The sequence below is a fragment of the Ovis aries genome, chromosome 13, assembly GCF_016772045.2.
Source record: "Ovis aries strain OAR_USU_Benz2616 breed Rambouillet chromosome 13, ARS-UI_Ramb_v3.0, whole genome shotgun sequence".
Classification (NCBI taxonomy): domain Eukaryota; kingdom Metazoa; phylum Chordata; class Mammalia; order Artiodactyla; family Bovidae; genus Ovis; species Ovis aries.
In genome coordinates, this window is record NC_056066.1 from 74735424 (window position 1) to 74757425 (window position 22002).

At 53.9% G+C, this 22002-nt stretch overlaps 1 protein-coding gene across 3 annotated transcripts in view; it reads left to right on the forward strand.

Moving 5' to 3' along the window:
* The first annotated feature begins 3097 nt into the window (after positions 1-3097).
* The window catches only part of SLC12A5 (solute carrier family 12 member 5), a 36715-nt gene continuing 17810 nt past the window's right edge, over positions 3098-22002 (forward strand). For 2 of the 3 annotated variants that reach the window (XM_042230213.2, XM_042230214.2), the window contains exons 1-7: positions 3098-3303; positions 16596-16690; positions 16987-17118; positions 17366-17512; positions 18296-18350; positions 18829-18959; positions 20915-21156. In XM_042230213.2, the coding sequence (XP_042086147.1) occupies positions 3180-3303; positions 16596-16690; positions 16987-17118; positions 17366-17512; positions 18296-18350; positions 18829-18959; positions 20915-21156 (926 nt within the window). In that variant the 5' untranslated portion in view covers positions 3098-3179. Of the gene's footprint in view, positions 3304-10840; positions 10980-16595; positions 16691-16986; positions 17119-17365; positions 17513-18295; positions 18351-18828; positions 18960-20914; positions 21157-22002 lie in introns of those variants that run through there. The other variant, XM_027977264.3, reaches the window with a different exon arrangement.

A 22002-nucleotide genomic window follows, 5' to 3' on the forward strand; every position in this document is an offset into this window, starting at 1 on the left:
AGGTGATGGCCTTGGTCAGCTTTGATCATCATCCTCACCCGGGGTCAAGTGGGAGTTTAAAGAGAGCTTTAGAGAACTTTCTCCTAAGATTCCTGTGGGTGGGGCCCTCTCTCCTAACTCACCCATTTCTCACTCAGGAAGGATCTGCTCCCACTGGAATACAAATGTTCCTTAATATCACTTGTTTAAAATCTCTCTGGGCCTCTCTCTCTCTCAGTTCTGTTCCATTTCTCTAGTCCCCACCCCCAACTACAGGAAAACTTCCCCAAAGTACAGTCTAGACTCACGTCTCCCATTCTCGCCTCAGTTGTTTGCAGCCTAGTTCTCACTCCACTCCCACTGAAATCACTCTCTTTAACACCTGTGATCTTCCTTAGCCAGATCCAGTGGGTACTTCTCTGGGCTCATTTCATACCATCTCTTGACTTGTTGGACTCAGTGGATAATGCCTTTTCTTCCTGAAATTTTTCTTCACTTGGTCCCTGGATCAACCCTTTCTATGGGTTCTCTTCCTCTCTCATTGGCTTGATCTCCTGCTTTCCAGTCTCTAAATGATGGCATGCCCCTGTGTTCAGTCCCTTGACATCTTCTCTGTGTATACTCATTCCTTGTGATCTCGTCTAGTCCCGCAGCTTTAAATAGCATCTCTCTGCTAAAGACTCTGTAATGCACATCCCCAGCATTGTCCTCTCCCCTGAACTTGACTCCGATCTTTCTTGGGAGCCGAAGAGGCATCTCAGCCTACCTGTTCCAACTGAGCTCTTGGGCTCCACCTTCCAAACACACTCATCCATGTTCAGCTCCTTATCCTGGCACACAGTTTCTCACCCTTGGCACTATTGACAATTTGAACTGAATTATTCTTTGTTGTGGGGGATGGTACATACATTCTGGGAGGCTTGATGTCTTCCTCCAGGAGGTAGTGGGATCCATGGACAGATGCTAGGCCCATTCAGGGTCAGTCTCCCTCCCTCTCTCTGTCTTGGGCTGTAACATACAGGTGAGTGAAGGGACATGATGGTGTATCTGTGGCTCAAGTCCACACAGTCTCTACCCACTGGATGCCAGTACCATCCTCCTCCAGTTGTGACAACCAAAAAGGTCTCTGGATATTGCCAACTGTTCCTTGGTGGGCAACAATGCCCCAAGCTGAGAAATGTTGCTCTAACGTAACAAACATACAGACAGGTAGACCCTTCATAAGTGTACATTTCAATACATTTTCATAAACTGAACATGACTGTCTCATTAACATCCAAATCAAGAAATAAAATATTTTGAGCACACTAAAAGCTTCCTTATGCCCCCTTTTAATCACTACCCCCTCCCCCCTTTTGAACTGTGGTGTTGGAGAAGACTCTGGAGAGAAAATTCCGGGAGATGGTGAAGGACAGGGAAGCCTGGCGTGCTGTAGTCCGTGGGGTCACAAAAAGTTGAACATGACCTAGTCAAAGAACAACAAATACACTCTTTTGTGTTTGGCTTTTGTTCCATATGATATTTGTCAGGTTTATCCATATTGTTTGTGAATTATAAGATTGTTCATTCCCACTATGGTACTCACTCTATGAACGTACCACTACTTATTTGTCCATTTTACTGCTGATGGGCACTTGGGTAACTTTCAGTTTGAGGCTATCGTGAATAATACTGCTATGAACAATCTTGTCAATGTCTTTTGGTCAACAGGAGCTGTCACTTCCTTGGGGTACAAACCTTGGAGTGGAATTGCTGAGTAGACAGGCATGTCTAATTAGGCTCAGCTTTAGCTGACTGAACAATTATCCAAAGTGATTTTGCCCAACTATACTCCCACCAGCAGTGCATGAGAGTCCAGGAGCCCTCCTTGACTCCTCTTTCCTTTACATGCAATGTACCATCCAGCAGCAGGTCGTGTAGGTTTCTACTTCCAAAATGTATCCGAAACTGGACTGCCACCACCCCAGCCTGGCGATCATCGCCTCTTACCTGGTCGTTGCAGGAGCCTCCTAATTAGACTCCCAGCTTCCACTCCTGCCCTTAGCTGAGTCCTCACCCAGCAGCCAGAGTGATCCTGTTAACATGTAAGTCACAGCACATTGCTCCCCTACTCAGAAACTTCCCATGGCTTCTCTTGTAGATAAGAATCCAGACTCTTTGACAAAGCCTCCAGGTCACAGTATGATCTGCTCTCCTCTCCCCCACCTCATCTCTGCCCCATCACTCACCTCTCCATTCATGCTGCTCCAGACACACTGGCCCTCTTGTTGCTCCCTGAACTGTTCTAGATCCCTTGCACTTGCTATCTTCTCAGCTAGAGGGCTCTTCCCTCAGATCTTTGCTTAGCTGGCTCCTTCTCATCTGTGAGGGCTCAAGTCAAATACCACATCTTCTGAGAGGTCCTCTTACTCCATCCCTTAAAGTAGTCCTTTCCCTTAGTCATTATCCCTTGACCCCACCTTTTCGTCTTAATATATACCACAATCTCAAATTGTCCTGTCTATGCATTTGCTCACTTGTAATCTTTCTCCTCTCACTCATTAGAATGTAAGCCCCACGAGGACAGGAAGCCAGTCCATCTCATCCAATGCTATATCCCCAGTGCCCCAACCAGTGCCGCAAACGCAGGGGCGCTATCAAGATATGTTGAGTGAATGAAATCCAGTTTAGGAGACCTGAAAGTGAAGTCACTCAGTCCTGTCGGACTCTTTGCAACCCCATGGACTGTAGCCTACCAGGCTCCTCCGTCCATGGGATTTTCCAGGCAAGAGTACTGGAGTGGGTAGCGCCATTCCCTTCTCTAGGAGATCTTCCTGATCCAGGGATCGAACCCGAGTCTCCTGCATTGCAGGTAGATGCTTTACTGTCTGAGCCAGCAGGGAAGCCCTGACCTGGACGAGGAGAACCCGAGCTCCAGGAGCCACACACGGGGACGCCTGGTGCCGGGGTGGCTCTCACCAGCGGGTTGGACCCTCAAGAGCTTCCAGCGAAATTGAGAGCCCAAGGCCCCAGAGCCACGTGGCCAGACACGGAGGCACACAGCCAGGCGGGCACTAGGACCCTGCGCGGCGCCGCGGCCGGCGGGGGGCGGCCGGCGGCCGGCGGGGAGGGGGAATCCGCTCCCTCTGTCTCCCGGAGCCAGGTTGCGGCCACTTGTGCGATCCGGGCCGGTTCCGCAGCCCCCGGCGCCTCTCCGCACCATGAGCCGCAGGTTCACCGTCACGTCGCTGCCCCCGGCGGGGCCCGCCGGGCCTTCTGACCCGGGGCTCCACGGGCCTTCAGCCTCAGACCGCCGCCGCCGCCTCTCTGGGGGAGACGCCAAAGGTAGAGGCCTCGGGGGGCGGGGCTTGTAGGGTGGGCGGGGCGATGAAGGGGCGTGGCCACGGCGAGCGGGCCTTTGGTTGGGAGGGGAGAGACCAGGACCGGTGGGGAGAGGGTCCGTCCCCTCGGAAGGCTGGAGAAGGGAGAGGAGCTGGGCCCTGAGGGACCGGGGAGGGCTGCAGGGGCAATGGTGAGGGGAGGGGCCAAATTCGAGGTGGGCGGGGACACACGGAAGAGGGTGGAGCTAGAGGCGAGGGGGCGGGTCTTATGATACGAAGTCTAGGGCCTCGGAAGCTGGGCCGGGGCGCAGTCAGGGGGCGGGATCATCTCGGGTAGGGGGCGGGGATAGAGGCGAGGGGCGTGTCTTATGGTATGAAGGCTAGGACCTTGGGGGCTGGGCCATCTCGGGTAGGGGGCGGGGCTATAGCGAGGGAGAAGGCGGGGCTAGAGGGAGGGAGAGGGCGGGCCGTGTGGGTCCAGAGCCAATGGGAGGAGGCAAGACCGTCCCGGTTTGCGGACAGAAAAGGGCGGGACCAGACACGGAAAGGTTCAGGCCAGTAGGGTACGGGAGGAGTCGACGGAGGGAAGAAACAAGGACCTGGGTCGCTAGGTCTCCAATCCTTAGTGCCTCAAGAGGCGTCGCGGACAGCGCCTTGGGGATCCCCCGAAGAAGACAGGAGAGAGAAGTTTGGGACCCTGGGCAGCTAAGATCCTGGGCGCAATCCGTGGGGACACTAGTCCTGTCCCTGCGGGGATTCACTTAGCTGCCTCTTCTCCAGTTCCACAAACGGTGGGTGGAGCCAGCTCTGGCGGGAGCAGGGGCATCTTCCTGTAGAACCCATCGCGGTGGTCTTATAATGGAAGTTACATGCAGGGTACAGATGAGAGAGGAGGGAAGGGACCCTTCTAGGCTTCGGTGAAGAATTAGCATCCTGGATGCACACGCAGTCTTCTCCGCAGGGGCCCGCTTATGCCTCTCGGGTCTGGAAGGAAGGTGGAGAATTGGCTTGAGGTGGCCCCAAGTGGGGAGGAGGAGCCTCCTCGGGCCACCAGGGGTCGCTGCTGAGCCGCAGGTGAGCTCACCCTGACCCCAGCAAACTTAAGCACCAAAAACCCTTTTAGAGGTTTTATCTGGCGAACCTCTACATTGAATAAATGACCAAACTGAGGCCTAAATTTCCTCAGGGCTCCAGTCTCGTGAACCAACCGCATACTGAACGTGGTCACTCGGATTATAGGGGGCTCTTTCCTTTCTTCTTCTTTCCCATAATGTCTGTCCCTTTTCTCATTTTCAGTGATGTTCTTACCATTCTTACAGATTTAAAAGTCAGAACTCTAGGAGCCATCAATGCCTCCTTTTCTCTTCCCACCAGATCTGAGTGGTCCTCATGTCTTGGTCACTTCCTTCAAAACTTACCCTGAATCTGGCCACATCTCTCCTTCTGACATCATCACCTTGCTCCAAACATCCATCATCTCTCATGTGACCATGACCCCAGCCTCCTCACTGGTCTGCCTGCTTCCTGTTCATAAGCATCTGCATCATTTATAAGATAAACGGCAAACCCTTTAGTCAGTCATTCAAAATCTCCCCTCATCTGCTCCTGGTATGCCTGTCCCTATTTTCCCCACCTCCATTAGCCAGGGAAACTCCTACTCACTCTGTAAGTTATAGCTCATTTAACCTTTTCTGAAACTCTTTTTCACTTTCTCTCACTTCCAGGCAGAGGCAGACATTCCTTTTCTGCCCACCCAGTGCACCATTATAGCACATGTCCAGTGAATGGAAGTTATTCACTTGTGTGTCTCCTACATCTCCAGGGCAGGGACCTCATCCTTTTACCTTTGTGTTCTGACTGCCAAGTGCTCAGCTGGGCACTTAGTACGTGCTTACTGCTCACTCATCAGGTGAGGGGGGAGGGGCTGTAGGCTCCTAATTCCGCTACCTTTGCCTTCTCTCCTGCCATTCCCCATCCACTGGCCTGAAAATAAGATGGCTCTGTCTCTTATCTCAAGGCGACTGTTCAGTCTTCCTGTTCCTATTTCCAAGCTCCTGCATACTGAAGTAAAATACAGCTCCCAGTGTTGGGTGTGCAGGTGTGTGTGCAAATTGGATGTGAATCTGGAATGCCGTGGGCTTATGGCAGAGGCGGTGTGTGTGTATCTTTGCATGTCTTGAGGGAGATGCATCCCACGTTAGCTCTGTTGACCCGTGGGACAGTCGGTGAGTCAGTGCTTATGTGTGTTGCTGTGTGCCAGTGTGCTGATTGGCATGCTGATGTGTGTGTTTCTGTGTCTGTCTGTGGGGTGGGTACCTGTGTGCTTGAGCTTGCACATCTCCATCTTGAGAGTAATTTGGGGGTTTTTTCCCCAAACTTGAAACGTGTTATTTTGTGTTGGGGTATAGCCGATTAACAATGTTGTGGTCGTTTCAGGTGAACAGGGAAGGAACTCAGCCACACATACACACATATCCATTCTCCCCCAAACCTCCCTCCCGTCGAGGATGGCACATAACATTGAGCAGAGTTAAGGTCCCTTAATTCTAAAATGATTATCCATTGTAAACCTAACAGTGTGTACATGACCTTGCCAAATTCCCTAACTATCCCTTCCCCTACTTTATGGATTTTTAACCTCTTAGGCCCTGAGACAGCCTCCAGCATCTCTCCTTGGTAGGCCAGTACGTGGGGAAGTAGATAAGAGCTCCCTAGGAGAACTTAAAATCTGGTGGTATCTTTCCCCCAGCTGTTCTTGAGCCAGTGCTCTGGCCCCAGCGGGATGCTCTCCCCACCAGCTGTCCTCACCCAGGTGCTAGGGGAGAAATGGCAGCATGTGGAAGGTGGGGGAAGATTGGGGGAGGTTTTGTAGCTCATTTACATACAAGCATTGTCTTTCCTTCTGGACCCAGGGAGTGGAGTTTGTTGTCCCTGGAGGTGCTTCCTGCAGCCAGAGGATAGGAGGGGATATGACTTATGGGGGAGGAATGAAGCAATTCAAAAGCTGATCCTTGAATCTACCACTAATCCTGGGCTGCAGCCCACATGCCTCAGTTGCCTCATCTGTACCATGGTAAGATCGATGATTACTTGGCTGGACCTGGGATCAACTGTTGCAACTCTGAGCTACTCTTCCGTCCTTTGTATTGCTCCTTGCTATGTCTGTTTCTCACCGAGGAAGACAGAGCCTTGGGAAGAGTGATGGGCCTGGTTAAGACTAAGAGGAGTTGAGATGTGTCCCCATGGAGTGAGAGGGAGCCAACTTGTGCTAAGGGGACAGAGCAAGACCACAGTGTAGCCCATCCACACTCTAGCCCAGGCTCTGTGGAATGGCCTTGGGCACATTGCTTCCCCTCTCTGGGCCTCAATTTCCCCAGCTGTATATAGAGAAGTTGAACAGGAAGCTATCTGAGGGTCCTTCTAGCCATAAAAATGCTTAGATTCTTTGATGATCTAGAAAGGTGATGTTCTCTACCTCCTCCATACCCAAACCTCATGTTTCAGTCTCTATCTGTAAACTGGGAAGAACAACACTGAATTATTGGTATAAATATCTGATCTGGAGATCTCTAGCCTATCCAAGGAGTTCTCCGGTCACTCACTCCTCAAGCCAGGACTCTGAACCTCACTGCCCACTACCTCAGCCCAAGGTGAGCCTTGGGAATCACCATGGCAACAAACTGGTTATGAACAGGGCTGTAGTTGCCATGGTGATGGGCTGCTCTCTCTCTCTCTCTCATCCCCCTCACCTCCCCTCCCCTCTTCTCAATGAACCAGAGTGATCTGTGGGCTCCAGCTTCTCCAGGTGGGGTGGGGATGGGGGTGGGTACAGTGAGAAGGGGGTCCTGATTGAGAAACAGGGAAGATAGACTGAATCTATAGAGGAATGGGGGGCTGTCGGGGTGCCATTGCCATGGTGACAGGGCTGCAGCCTGTTAATTAAGCCCCCGGTTACCACGGAGATGATGGTGGTTGACGTGTCTGCGGCGGGCCCTGTGTGTGTGTGTGTGGGGGGGCTGTGCTCTGCCCCAGACTCATCAATTCATGGCGAGGGCTTGGGTTCCAGAGGAGGGGCCCTCCCAGTGGGGGAGAGGAGTGAAGAACGGAGTTCAAGGCCTTAGCTCCATGAGGCCAGAGCTGGGGGTGGGTGGGTTAGGCTGTGGGGATAATGATATAGAGACAGGGTGGATAGGGACTGAGCCAGAAAGAGGAACACTACGCCTACCTTCCATAGAAAGAGGACCCTGTTAAGCGGCTCCAGTTTCTTCCAAACAGCTCCTTGTCCTGATTCAGTGGCTGGGACCCTGTATTGGAGTTCAGGGAGCCAGATTCTAGTCCCTAGTCTGCCACAGGTTCATCCCATGGAGCAAATTCGTAGCTTTCCATTTCTATTTTCTTTCCATTTCTTCCAATTTCCCCAGATAGGAGGACTGGTTAAAAAATAACTTACAAAATTCCTTCCAGTGTCAAAATCCTGATATTAGGAGGCAGTTTCCCTGACCTTTTTTTTTTTTCTCTTTCTCTCTCTGAGAAGCATAAGTGGAAGGGGAGATGAATTTTAGAGACTCAGAGTTGAGAAATAAGACCCGTGCCAGGCTCTGCACCTCGTGATGATTTAATGAGAGGATGCCCCTGGCCCTAGATCCTCTGAGGGCTCTCGGCGGGGATGGGGTGCTGAGCCTGCAGCCATGTTCCTGGGGCTCGGAGCTGAGGGTCACCCTTACTGGCTAAGGCCAGGCTGCCAGTGGAGGAGGGCCTGAAATATGTTTTCTGAAAGCCTCACAGCAGAGGCTTGGCCTGAGACCAGAATGGGGATCAGTCTTCTTGAGAGGTGGGGGCTGTGAACCAAAGGACTGGGGTCTCCCCTTGTGGCTGTCTCCTCAGTTGGTCTTGGCTCCTCGTGAAGTGCTCCATGGATTTGGTCTGAGATAAATGGAGAATTTTCAGGGTGGGAAGAAGGCCCAGGGATTATGCAGCCTCACTCTTTCATTCTATAGATAGAGATACTCAGGGCCTGAGAGGAACCCAGCTTTGCCCAAGGAAATGCAGGGTTTCGGGGCAGAGGACAGGACAGCACCACTATCCCCTGAATCCTGGATGCTTTGCGAGATAGGAGGTCTGGTGAGGGTACCCAGATGGGACACCCAGGGGAAAAGGATCATGCCTGCCTTCATCTACTCCCTTGCCATCTAGATTTTCTCTGTGGGTGGGCTCAGTCCCTCCCTGAGTGGCCAGGGCTCTGGACCACAAATGGGAAATACCCCCAGGGGAACATCCCAGACCCAGGATTGCTGAAAAACCTCAACATTTATTTCTCAGCACTTCTCAAACATACTACACATTTTACCGTATTACTTGTCTCTACAGAGTAGTAGAAAAGCATAATGGTGGTGGTGGTGGTCTGTGAAATGCAGTGCTGAAAAATTCTTGAACACTGGCCTACCCACCTGCAATCCCTTTAACCCCTGTCACCAATTTAAACTCATTGCAATTTTTATGTGTGGGTGGGTGGTTTTCTCTCTGGGAAAGCCAAGAAGGCCCGTTCTCACACCTTGTCTGAATAGCTAGCTCTCCACCCTAAAGAGTCCTTCCAGTGTCCATAAAATCCAGTGAAGGGGTTATCTTACTGGAGGATGCCTCAGAGTCCCACTTCAGTTAGCTGCTGAAGACTCGGTGGTTGATCCAATCTGAAGTCAGCGACATGTGTGACAACAGAATCTGAGCAGCAGGCCCTGTCCATGGTCCTGAAAAACTCACGTCCTAGAACTGGATCGCTAGTGGTGCAGATTTATTTTTTCTAGGACCCTTGAAGATCTCTGGGCCCACCTCCAATTGCAAGCTGAGAGGCCACTCTGGCCCTGCACTTCTAAAGCCTGAGCACAAGAAAAGGGAGAGAGTTCATCTCCAACCCAGTCCCTGTTCCTCTGTTAGTAGCCAAGGATGAGAGGCACTGAGCAGTTTGGATATGACTGCCTTTTTGCCTCTTCTATTGGAGGCAGGACCCATTTCAAAAGAGGTTATGTTGAGGAAAAGAGTCCTAGGCTGGAATAAAGGAAACTGGATTCTAGGCCAAGTTCTGCCATTCACGGGTATTGTGTTCATAGGCAGTCATTTCCCCCGATCCCCATCAACAGTGAGCCTTAGCTTTTTCACCTGTAAAATGAAAGCTATGCATTAGCTAAAATGATTGAAGCCATCCTCTCCAGGCCTGGAACTCCCCTGAAACTTAGAGGGCTACTGCTGGGAGCTTGAGTGAGTCTCAAAGTCATTTGCCCTAAATCTGCTCTTCTCATTGGATATTTCCATCTTGCTGGGGCTCAAAGGGTCCACACTGCTGATGCTGCTTCCTGAGATCTTTCCCCATGGGATCGAGTCCGGAGTCTTGGGGTGCTGAGAGGGTCCCAGGACAATCAAAGGGAGGAGGAGGAACGCAGAAAGCATGTCAGCTCTGGAATCCTCAGAAAGCAATCCTGGATTAGGGGATTAGACACTCCCGCCCCAGGAGAAAATCTGGTCCCAAACCGACAGGCGGCCTCATTCTCCCCTCCCCCACTCCACTCCTGGCCAGCCTGCGACCGGCCTGCCCTCCCCAGAGGCTGCACCATCCCCAGTGGGGAATCAGCGCTCCAGAACCTCACTGCCGCCTTCTCTCCTCCTCACCACCTCTCCTTCCCAGGTTCCTTTCTTGGGGGTGGGGGTGGGGTCCCTTGTTTTGGGACTCCAGTAATTTGCCTTTGAGGTGAGACGCTGAGACCTCTATCGGTCTAAACAGAAAGAAAGGGTTCGCTGCAACTCCTCAGACTCATGCCTCCCATTTTAAGCCAGGATGAGCCAGACAGTTCAGCCCCTGACCCTGACGCCCCGGGGGCCAGCACGGTGCTTGAGTTAAAGGCTCTGGCCTTCGCACATCTCTAGCTCCAGCCTCCTGAGCAGCGATTGTGGGCGAGGGCACGATTCCACAGCGTTCTTCAGGGCCGGCCTGCCCAGCTTTGCAGGCAAGCTCTCCAGGGACCCATATTCCACGGCGCGCTCCCCCTGCCGCCTCAGATCCCCGCATCTTCCCTCTAGGGGTCAGCCCAGACCCCTGGCCAGGCAGCCGCTGCGGGGCCGCCTCCCCGCGGCCGCGACCTAGTTCCCTGCCGTTATTTTTAGGGCGCGGGATGGCACCTGCCCACGTGCCGGCCCCGCCTGCGCCGGAGAGTGGGGGGCGGGCGGAGCTGCGTCTGCTCCCGGGAGGCGAGGCCCCCGTCCCCCGCAGCACCCTCTCCATCCCACTGGTGCAAGCCCCCAGGTTCCGTGAGAGGGGGCCTCCGGGAACGCACTGCCCGCCCCTAGTTCCCTCTTCTTCCTCCCTCCCTCGCTCCCCCCCTCCCAAAACCCCGCCAGTGGCTCACGCCTCCTGCATACGGGATGAGGTGAGCCGCGCCGCCGCTGAGAGGGGGCGCGCGCGGGTGTGAGCGTGTGTCCGTGTGCGAGTGTGTGTGCGCCGGGCGGGCGGGCACTGCAGCTTCTTCCTCCGTGGAGCGGAGAGCGAGAGAGCTAGAGCGAGCGAGAGAGCGGCGAAGGCAGGCAGAGGGGCGCGGGCGAGGCGGCGCAGCCATCCCGGGGCCCGGCGCCGCGCCGCCACCATGCTAAACAACCTGACGGACTGCGAGGACGGCGATGGGGGAGCCAACCCTGGTAAGCGATCGGGGGCGGCGAGGAGAGGAAGCAGCTCTGGGGTTAGAGACAGAGAAGGGGGCCGCCTCCTTCGGAGGCGAGGCTGGGATTGACCCGGGCGGTGGGCGCCCAAGTCGGCCTGGAGCCTAGCTCCATTGGAATGCGCCAGGCGCTGTGCGAGGTGCTGGAATGTGCCGCGCCCGGGGCCAGGACAGGGGGCCGAGGGCTTGCCACTGCCCACGGCCGGGGGGCAGACGTGGGCTAGCAAAGCGGGGGAGTCGGTGGGAAGGGGTTGGAAGAGCTAGAATGGGCTGACGTGGAGCTCGACGGGCGGGAGGAGGGCTTCTTTTCCCGAGAAGGGACCCTGGCGTCCTGGCGCAGAGCGCGGGGGTTGGGGGGGCGCAGTCTGCTGCAGTCCCTCGCTTTGAGACTTCCAGCTGAAAGGTGGGGGGAAGGTGCCGGGGGGGGGGAGTTGGAGCCATATGACAGCCCTGTCCGGCTGCGATGTCTCCTTAAGGGGTCACTTGATGCAGTCCGGGCCCCCTCCCCCAAAGCTTCCCGAGATCCGACCTCCGACTGAAGCGAACCTCCTCCGGGGATTTTCAGCTCTACTTTGCGGAATCTCCTTCTCCCTCTCGCGTTCCCATGGGTTCCTTTTCAGGACGGGAAGCAAGATCACCCTCTTTTCTTTCCCCTTTCCCTTTCCTCTGGGTACTCTGGGATAGCTGTGAGGTTTCCAGGGTGGGGCAGAGGGGAGTCTCTCTAGCCAGCTCTGCTAGCTTCCCTAGTGAGGCCTCAGGAATGGGGTCCCAGCGGCCGAATCCCCGGCGCCGTGGCGCGGACACTGCGGACGCGCTGCGGTGGGTGCGGAGACTCGCTAGGAGCAGAGGGGCTTGGAGCGAGTCCGTTGGTGGCTCCTGCTCTCCCCCGCCCTCCTCCGCGGTTTCCCTGCTCCGAGGTCTTCGAGGCCAGCCACCCCCTCGGGCTCCCGGGCCCCCCGCCGCCCCCCAGCGGTCTCAGCCATCCATCACGGCTGTCAGCCGCCCCCACCCCCCACCCTCCAGCGGCGCTGCGTCCCTTGCGCACTAGCGCACCTCCTGCTCTGGCTGTCTGCGCTCAGCGCCTTCAAACGCTCCCCTGGGCATTGCTTGACCCTCTGGGCCAAGACTCCTGCAGACCTCCCCCCGGGGAAGGCCCAAGGTCCTAAAGACTCAAAGCGCAGGGTCTTTCAGGGACAGGCAGCCTGGACTTGAAGTCCTCCGGATCCTGGGTCCAAGTCAGAGCCAAGTGGTCGCTTGGAAGGCTGTGGACACCAGGGTCCCTCATCCTCTGACACCCCTTCTTCCTCCCTGAAGCTGAGTAGGGGCAGGAACTACTGACTGGCTAACTCATCCATCTCCCCAGTGACCCTGGGGTCAATCCGCAGGCGCCCTCCTCCATAGCAGTTTCAGGCTTCGGGAGGCGGGTGGTTTGGCAAAGTCGAGTCTGCAGCAGAGCCGGGCATCCCGTCGCTGCTCCTAGGGAACGAAGGTGGGAGCAGTCATTCCCACATGGGAACCCCTTCAGATGTCTCCACTCTGAGGAGGGGGCTCTGCTCCCCCAGACACAGGGTTTGGTCCAGTCCCCCAGGCCCTGCTTGCCCTACCCCTGACCATGGCGCCTTTCTGGGCCACGGGATTTCTGCCGGGTCTCAGGTGGCCTAGAAAAGAGTGTGCAGCAGGACTCCAACTAGGAACTCCCTTCAGTTCTACCCCCTCCCCACAAGTTTTCCAGACTCTGAGTGTAGCAGACTCGTCTGCAGACTTTCTATCTCTCTCTCTCTCTGAGTGGCCAGGACCTGGGTCAGGCCCTTTTGGCCCCAGAGTGAGAAAGAAGGCTTCCCAGTGGTGCCTGGAGACCGTGATGGGATGGGGGGGAGGGGGAAGTGGCTTGACTGAAGACCATCAAACCGAGAAAATCCGGCATCTCTGAACTTAGGTTCTTGGAAATGTAGGAGAACCGGGTCCTGACCTCGGGGAGGTGGGAATGACCAGAGAAAGAAGGCTCCTCTGGACTAAAGAACACAAGGATATTGTCTCTGCACCCCAGGTCTCCTTTCCTCTTGGGGTCTGACGCCGTCCCCTACTCCCCTCGTCTGGCTTGGGGATTCCCCGAGGCCTGGCCCCAGGCCCCCAGGGGAGGCTCCTAAGCCGCGCCGCTAGCCTGTTTCCTCCCTGGGAGCTCTGGCGGCCGCAGCTTAATTGAAAGCCGATTCGGGCTGAGAGCTCCCAGGGGGCGGGGGCGAGGGCGAGGGCGGGGGCGGAGAGGGCTCAGCCTCCGTCTGGCCCGGCCTCTCGCGCGCGCGCCGCACGGCGCTATCCCAGCCTTCTGACTCCCGGCTACGGGAATGGGGGCGAGATCGCCCCTCGCGGTCCTGCCCAACTGAGGGCTCATGAAGCTCACCCCTCCCCCTCAACCGGGGTTCCAGGGAGGGGTCGAAATCAGCCCTGGCAGACCAGGCTGGGGGCCTGGCGTCCCGTCCAGACGGCGGGTGGAAAAGCGCTACTCAGGTCAAGCCTACGAGCTGCCCCCTCCTCTGCCCTCATCTCCTGGCTGGGCTCCGGCCCGGAGTCTGGCTCCGCGCTGCGCGCCGCGTTACATAAGCCGCTGCGGGCGCGTGGCCGGCTCTGCTCCGCGCTGCGCTCTCTGCCCGCGCGGTCGCCATGGAGACCGGCGCGGGGCTGCTTCGATGCCGGGTCTCCGGCCAGGACGCCCTCTTTCCCGCCCTGCACGTTACCCGCGCCCCCACGAAGGAGGAGGGGAGGGGTGTGAAAGGAATGGGGGGCTCTCGTGCCTGACAGTCCTAACCCCGAAGAGCCGCGGGGAGGAGAACCCACAGGAGACGGGGCCCCTAAATCTTGCCGCTGGGGAAGGAGTGTGGGACAGGGCGACCAGGGTGGGTGGGGTACCCCGTATATTAGTAATAATCGTGATTGTAATAGTAACAGCAGTAAGTACACTTATGCGCCCAATACACACACGCCCAACAGGCATTATTTTACTTAATCCCCACCACAGCCCTGAGTTAAACACGATTATTATTCCTTTGCAAAGTAGGAAACCGAGGCTTAGTTTAAGTGACTTGCCCAAGGGGTGGACACAGCCAACGAAATTGGGACTGGAACCTAAATCTTCTTGACTCCAGCCTGTTTTCCTAACCATTAAGAAATTTCTTCTCATCTCATCCCCAACCCCCTAGTTCCCACTATAATGTGGTGAAAACATGAGGCCTCTTGTCAGCATCTTAAAAATGAAGAGGGACCCACCTCACTTTTATTTCTCCTGTTCTCTAGCCCCAAAGAGCTCTTCTGAGACCTTGAGGGTCAGGAAGGGAGCCCGGGGGGATTCACCTCAACAGACTTTTTGCTGAGCACCTAGTCCGTGCCAGGCTCCCACTGGCAAGACCCGTCTGCTAGTCCCAGGACCTCCTGGACGTGAGGAGAAGAGTGAGCTGGTGGAGGCCCTGTCTGGGGGTCAGGAGTTCTCCGCCTGATGAGTGAAGTGGAAGTGGAGGCAGGAGACAGCAGGTGGTGGGTTTCCCTTGAGGACATGAGGCATCACTTCCACGGTTTAGAGTCAGGATGGACTGGATTTATAGCAGGTCATGCTTTGGGGACGGACCCTGGTTGAGAGACTAAGGGAGGTTTCCAGGAGGAGAGGATGGGGAGGATTTGGGCAGAATGGAGATGGAGAGAGAGAGAGGTCAGGAGATGAGGGGATAGGAAATTCAGAATATGTAGGGCCTCCACTTCACTTCTGTTTTGGTCATTGGAGAGTTACCCCGGAGTCCAAAGAGATATCTACTACTGGGATTCAGCCCTGAAAACTGAGAAAGTGTGATGGCTGGAAGCAAGGGAGTGTGCCTGTGTGTGGGGGGTGGGGGGGTGGGGATTGCTTATGTCTCTTTGAAAGGACCCTCTCCTTAATGCCCTGGAGACTTCCTCCTTGCATGATCTCATCCAGGCACATGGTTTCACACCCTTGCTACACAACTTTTCGTGGGCTACCGCTGATTCTCATGCCCAGCGTCTCTCCTGGGTCCCGGGCTGATCTGTATATCCAAGTGCTTCTGGACAAGGTCTCTTGAGTGTCCTATAGCGCCTCACCGGCAGTCAAATCCAGCCTCTTCCCCACCCCCAGCCTCCCTCTTTTCCCTCCGTTTATTAAATAGCACCATCATCCACCCATTTACCTCTGCTAGAAACCCAGGCATTATCCTAGATCCCTCCTTCCCCCATCCGCACACAGCTGGCATAGAAATGTGTGCCAATAATTCTGGAGTCTGTTCACTTTTCCACACTGCTCTGGTCCGGAGTATCACCAGTCCTTGCCCAGATTTCTGAAAGTCCTTAGCTTCTGCGTTTTTTCTTTTTCTGGTTTTTGGCCACACGTGGCATGCGGGATCTTAGTTCCCCAACCAGGGATTGAACCCATCCCTCCTGCAGCGGAAGCATGGTGTCTTAACCACCAGACCATCAGGAAAGTCCCCGCTAACTAACTTCTTTATTCTTTGTCAAAAGGCCAGAGTGATTGCTCTAAAACACACATTTGTCCATGGTACTTTTTTGCCTGAAACTCTTCAGTGACTTCCCATTGTCCTCTGGATGAAGTCCAAAATCCCTAACGTGGTTGGCTAGTCATGTAAGGACCCGGCCCACACCTACCTTCCTAGCCTCATTCTCTTCACATGCTTCTCCTCCATCCTCCAGCGCCCCTCCCCTCATTCCCTTTCCTCAGACTCCTCCAGATCAAACTTCTTTCAGGCCCTCTGACCCAGTCCAGCTCCCTCTCACCTCTGGGCCATCGAACACGCTGTTCTGCTCTTCCATCTGCCTGGAACACCCTCCCGGCTCCCTCCCAGGCTAGCTGTTACTCATCCTTCGGTTCTCAGCCAACACGTCACTTCCTTTGGGAATCCTTCCGTGACCTCCCAGGCTGGGCTGGGTGCTTCTCCCGAGTTCCCACAGTCCTTTGTTCATATTCTGCCACACAACTTACCACTCTGGGTTGGAAACTTCTGGCTATGGGTTTATCTCCTCTGCCTTTGTGTTCTCCGAGGGCAGGGCTGGCCTTAGGCTGTGTTTTATTCCCCCACCCCCACCCCCACAGCAGCATGCAGGAGACATCCAGTAACTACTCACTGACTGAAGATGAACCAGGGACACAGGACATGCCAAAGGGGGTCACTTTTCCAAGAGGTGGAGTATCCTGGGGGCCTCCGGCTGAAGCTGTCTCTGCCTCCCCTCTAGGAAAGAGCGTGCTTCCACTTCCCAAACTCCAGGATGGGCCAGCTATGGTCAAGGAGGGAACTCTGGAGAGTCTAGGGTGCCCTGATGAATGAAGTAGGACCGACCCCCCCCCCCCGCCCCCCAACCAGAGCAAGGAAGCACTTCCACATTCATTAAATACCCTGCACATGCCAGGGAGTGTGCTAGGTTTGTTATACAGAACTAAAATTCTGCAGGGGAGGTAGCATTAGCTCATTTTTTCCATGTGTGGACTGAGGTTCAGCGAGTTAAAGTGGCCACACAGCTGGGTGCCCAGGCAGACGGGTGGCAAACAATTGATGCCAAGTTTCTCACTCCTCTGCCTTCTCAGGTGATGGCAACCCCAAGGAGAGCAGCCCTTTCATCAACAGCACCGACACAGAGAAGGGCAAGGAGTATGATGGCAAGAACATGGCCCTGTTTGAGGTGGGTTGCTTGGGGTCTTGGGACTCCCCTCACGATTCATCTCCGCCTTCATCAGCCATTCCCTCCCTCCTTCCCTGGGGCACTGTCCCCTCCTCTCCATTGCTCCCTCAGGTCCGGCTTCTTCCTTTCCCTTTCCCCCTGCTCCTCCACTTCTTATCCTAACCCCCTCTCTCCCTGCCCATCTCATCCTAGTCTCAACGGCTTGCCTCCTGGTCCCCATCTCTCTCTGCCTCCTACCACCTGGCTCACCCTCCTCTAGACCCTGGTGCCCCAACACTGACAAATTCCCTCCGCAGGAGGAGATGGACACCAGCCCCATGGTGTCCTCCCTGCTTAGTGGCCTGGCCAACTACACCAACCTGCCCCAGGGAAGCAGGGAGCACGAGGAGGCAGAAAACAACGAGGGTGGAAAAAAGAAGCCTGTGCAGGTGAGGGCCTTGGGGAAGAAGGGCTGGAGGGGAGAGCAGGCAGGGGAGGAAAAGGGCTTCAGGTGAAGGGATGGATGGTGGAGACAGAAGGATAGGAGGTGGAGGTGGAGGGAGGGGAAGGAATGGGAGATGAGGGGTAGAGATGGGGGGGAGGGAGGGGGATGAAAGTTTGGGGAAGAGGAGAGGGCCTGGGGTGCTGGTAGGGATGGGGGGGAGCTGCAGAAACTGACGCCAGCCTCCCTGGCAGGCCCCCCGCATGGGCACCTTCATGGGCGTGTACCTGCCGTGCCTGCAGAACATCTTTGGGGTCATCCTCTTCCTGCGGCTCACATGGGTGGTGGGCATCGCAGGCATCATAGAGGCCTTCTGCATGGTCTTCATCTGCTGCTCCTGTGTGAGTGACTCCCTCCCCTCGCCCGTTCCCTGACAGCTGGGGCTTGAGCAGGGACCTGGGGGTGGGAGGGGAAGGGAAGGGGAGGCATGAGACCTGAGCTCTTTATAGGAACCACTGCATATAATCTTGGAGTGGAAATTAGGTCTGACTGGGCCTTCTAGCCTCTCCCAGGTTCATCCCTGATGGCCATCAACCAGGTGTCACCTGGATCTTTGTGTGGGTGTGGGTGCTGCAGACTCATTGATAAAAAAGATAGGTGTACATTAATAAATCAGATTCACCTACAGCCCTACAACAGTCAACAATTTGGTGGGTCTTGACTCACAAGAAAACGGGATGATGGTCCCAAACAGGTCTGGCTGAATTCTTCCCATCTTCTCAAAAAACCCACATGTTCACTAAACACCTCCTTCCCATGACATTTGTGCTTCCTCGCATGTGACCTGTGATTCCCCCCTCAACATGTGCGGGAGCCAGTGCCGAAGCTGGTACACCTGCCTATTGAATAAACGAAGAAATGGAGGCTTAGAGAACTGAAGTGACGTGTCTCCTCCGGTCAGACAGCTGGTCAGAGGCCAAGCTGGGGTTTCCAGAGCTCTCTGATGTGAGAGCTCGAGTTCCTTCCATGTGCTGGGTGAAGAAGAGGTTTTTCTGGACAAGAAGGACTTGGCAGGAGTAGGACCTGGAACCGTACCAAGGAGAAGCTCAGTGGAAGAGGACTTGTGGGTTTGGCGGGTGTTTATGGGGTAGCCGCCACCCTGATGGTGATCTCTGTTCTCACAGACGATGCTCACAGCCATTTCCATGAGTGCAATCGCAACCAACGGTGTTGTGCCTGGTACGTGACTGGGGCCGCTTGGAGGCGGAGGGGGCCTGGCTGGGTGGGAGGGAGACCTGGACAGTTGGAAGGAAGGAAGGGCAGTGCCCAGAGCTCTGGGTGCCCTCAGGAACTCTGAAAGGCAATACTGCAGGTCTGAGGCTGGGCTGTGTTGTTTGTGGAGTTGGTGGAGGCAGCCCTCTTAAGGGGAGGGGAAGGAGGCTGTTGATGGTGTTGAACGGGGCAATGAAAGATCTCTTCCCTTTGCCTGAGACCCTCTTTGCCATCATCCTATTTTCTGAGCCATGGCCTCCTTAGAGGGGTAATTAGCAACATGGTAATTAGTGCTGTAAAAGCCACTCAGAGTGTTGGGCTGGGTCTCCCACTATAGCCTGTAAGGCTTGTGAGGCCCTGCCCACCACTGTCTCTGATCCCCCCTCACCCCTATAGCAGCCCAGGGTCCCTCGAACCTCTTGCCAATACTGGATTCTTTCTGCAGCTGGCGGCTCCTACTACATGATTTCCAGGTCTCTGGGTCCAGAGTTTGGGGGCGCTGTGGGCCTCTGCTTCTACCTGGGCACTACTTTTGCTGGGGCCATGTACATCCTGGGCACCATCGAAATCCTGCTGGTAAGAGGGGCCGGGGAGGAGGTGTGGGTCCCAGGCTGTCAGTCAGTTAACAGATGCTCCCTGGGCACCTCTTGTAGGCTGGGTCACTCAGTAAGGCCAGAGGGATATCAGATGTGGTTCTGCCTTTAAAGAGTTCACAGTCTAGTTGGGGAGACAGGATACACTAATTAGGTAACATGAACAGCTGTCGTTTATCAGGCACCCACTGTGCTCCCAGCAGAGTTCCAAGTGCTTTACAGTCATTAGCTTGAATCCTCACGAGGTTTAAGTATTATCATGCCCATTTTACAAACGAGAAGCTCAGAGAGGTGAAACGACTTGCTCAAGGTCACTCAGCAACCGACTGTCAGAGGTGGGTTGGGAAGAGTACAGTCATGGTAGAAATGATAACAGTCATGTCCCTCAATGATTGCCTACTACGTGCCAGGGGGCAGTGTGCTAGGCACTCTGTGGATGTTCATGGTAGAGGGCAGATGGCTGGCGGGTTGCAGAGAAGAAGGAGCTGAGAAAGAGATCTGTCAGAAGCAGTGACTGATGAGCAGTCAGGGCCCTGGGCAGTGTCTGAAGTGGACAGCTGCTGACTGGGGTCTCAGTTCTTCCTGCCCCTGCAGGAGGAAGTGGGAGCTGAAGGTTCTTTGGTATAGAGAGAGCTGGGCTGACGTTTCCCAAACACTTATTTTACCCAGGCCCCGTGGCTGGCCATGTATCATTTTATTTTATTCTCATGACTCTTGCATGAGTTAGATATCTTCATTTTACAGATGAGGAAGGCAAGGCTCAGAGAGTTAAAGGGACATGTGGAAGGGACGTGAAACTGTGTCTTTCTGACTCTGAAGCCTGTGCATGTCCCCCCAACTGCACTGCTTTAGAGAACTAGAACTAACAGATGTTTCAGCTTCTGGCTTGGGGGCAGATTGGAGAGGTACAGGGTCAGGAAGGATAGATGGAGAATAAAAGACCCAAGAAGCCAAATTTTGAGAGAATAATAATAGACCTCTATGGCTTTTACAAAATTAAAAAGTTATTATAAAAGCAATTCTACCCATTGAATTGGAAAATTAAAAAAAATAAATTGGAAAAAATTAAAGAATGTAAAAAGGGAAATAACCATCTCCTGAAGAAAGTCATCATTAACATTTTGGTGTATCCTTCTAGTTTTTGTTTTTCTTTATGATATTGTATTTTATCTTTATAAAACCCTATAGATTTCTCTAATAGTTCAAACCTCTCTTTGCAAATATCACTTACAACTGAAAATAACTTTTGTAACAATATAAATATATTAATATTTCATATAGAAATTATGGAAAATGCAGATGTGCAAAAAGAATAAAGATTATTCACATTTTTACCATTCAGGGGAAACGACTGTTAACATTTTGATGTATCTACACACAGACAGACATATATACACACGTATGTGTGTATATATTCACATGTAAGTACACATATATATATTTACAAAAATGAGATAAGACACATTCTCTTTAACAATAGATTGTTTTTACCCAGTCTAACAGGGATAGCTTTTTTAAGTTGGTTCATATAAATCTTTGTTGTCCTTTTTAGTAGCTACATAATCTATTTGGAAATACCATGATTAATTTACCTAATCCTCTAGGGATGAATGTCTAATTTATATCTGCCTTTCTAATTAAATAATAAAGACAATAAATAATCATTAATACTTATACTTGATAACAAAAATGATAGGAATTAATAATTGCTCCTAACATTTTTGCAGTATCATCTTTTAATGACTGTATAATGACTAGTCTTTGTAGGACAGACCCTATCATTGGATGTCCTTCCCAGTCTCGGATTACTGTAAATATGCTGTGAAGAGTTATCTTTTTCTCCAAAGCCCTGTCTGCGCCTCAGGGTATTTCCTTGGGGTGGTTCTTTGTTGGTCCCCACTGGGTTATCTGCTTGACCGCCTCACCCCTTTCCCACAGGCTTATCTCTTCCCAGCCATGGCCATTTTTAAGGCAGAAGATGCCAGCGGGGAGGCGGCAGCCATGCTGAACAATATGCGTGTGTATGGCACCTGTGTGCTCACCTGCATGGCCACTGTGGTGTTTGTGGGCGTCAAGTACGTCAACAAGTTCGCCCTTGTCTTCCTGGGTTGTGTCATCCTCTCCATCCTGGCCATCTATGCTGGGGTCATCAAGTCTGCCTTCGACCCACCCAACTTCCCGTAAGTGCTGCTGCCCTGCGCCTCGGGCACCCTCCCCCTCCTCCCTGGCTGGTTTCAGGGTCTTCATACTAGTCTCTGCCACCCCCCGCCTGCCCCTGTCTCTCAGAATTGGAGTGGTTGTGGATTCAGAGTGAACTCTCTTGGGAGGGAAAACCTCTCTTGGTTTCAGGTAAATCTCTTTAGGGTGGGGTAAGTTTTTTTGGAGGTGGGCACAGTGTCCTTTGTAAGGGTCAACTGCTTGCTGGTGAACTGGGCTTCCTCTGGGTGGCTCAGAGGTAAAAAATCCACCTGCCAAGCAGAAGACATGGGTTCAACCCCTGGGTTGGGGAGATCTCCTGGAGTAGGAAATGGCAACCCGCTCCGGTATTCTTGCCTGGGAAGTCCCATAGGCTGAGCAGCCTGGTAGGCTACAGTCCATGGGGTCACAGAGTTGGACATGGCTGAGCACGCTCACTCAGGTGGAGTTAGGAAGAGTCAAGTGGAAAGATTTCTGAAGGGATGACCAGTCTGTGTGAGGGAAAGCTTTCTTGGGTGGGGAACAACCTTCTGGAATGAGACAACCTCTTAGTATTAAACACCTTCTCTATCGTAGGACAGGACACAGAAGAGAGGGTCTAGGGGCTCAGGTCCCTCTTGGTTCAGCCTCTCTCCTTAGGACACATTCCCCTACATACATAACACGGCTCAGACGGATGGCACATTGGGACTGCTGTCCATGGTGCTGAAATAGCATCGCAGGAAAGCAGCAGTTCTCTGCCCTGGCTCATACTAGAGTCACTTGGGAGGGAGGAGATTCCCCAGCGGGCCAGTGGTTAGGAGCTTTGAAAAAATGCTGATCCTGGGCTC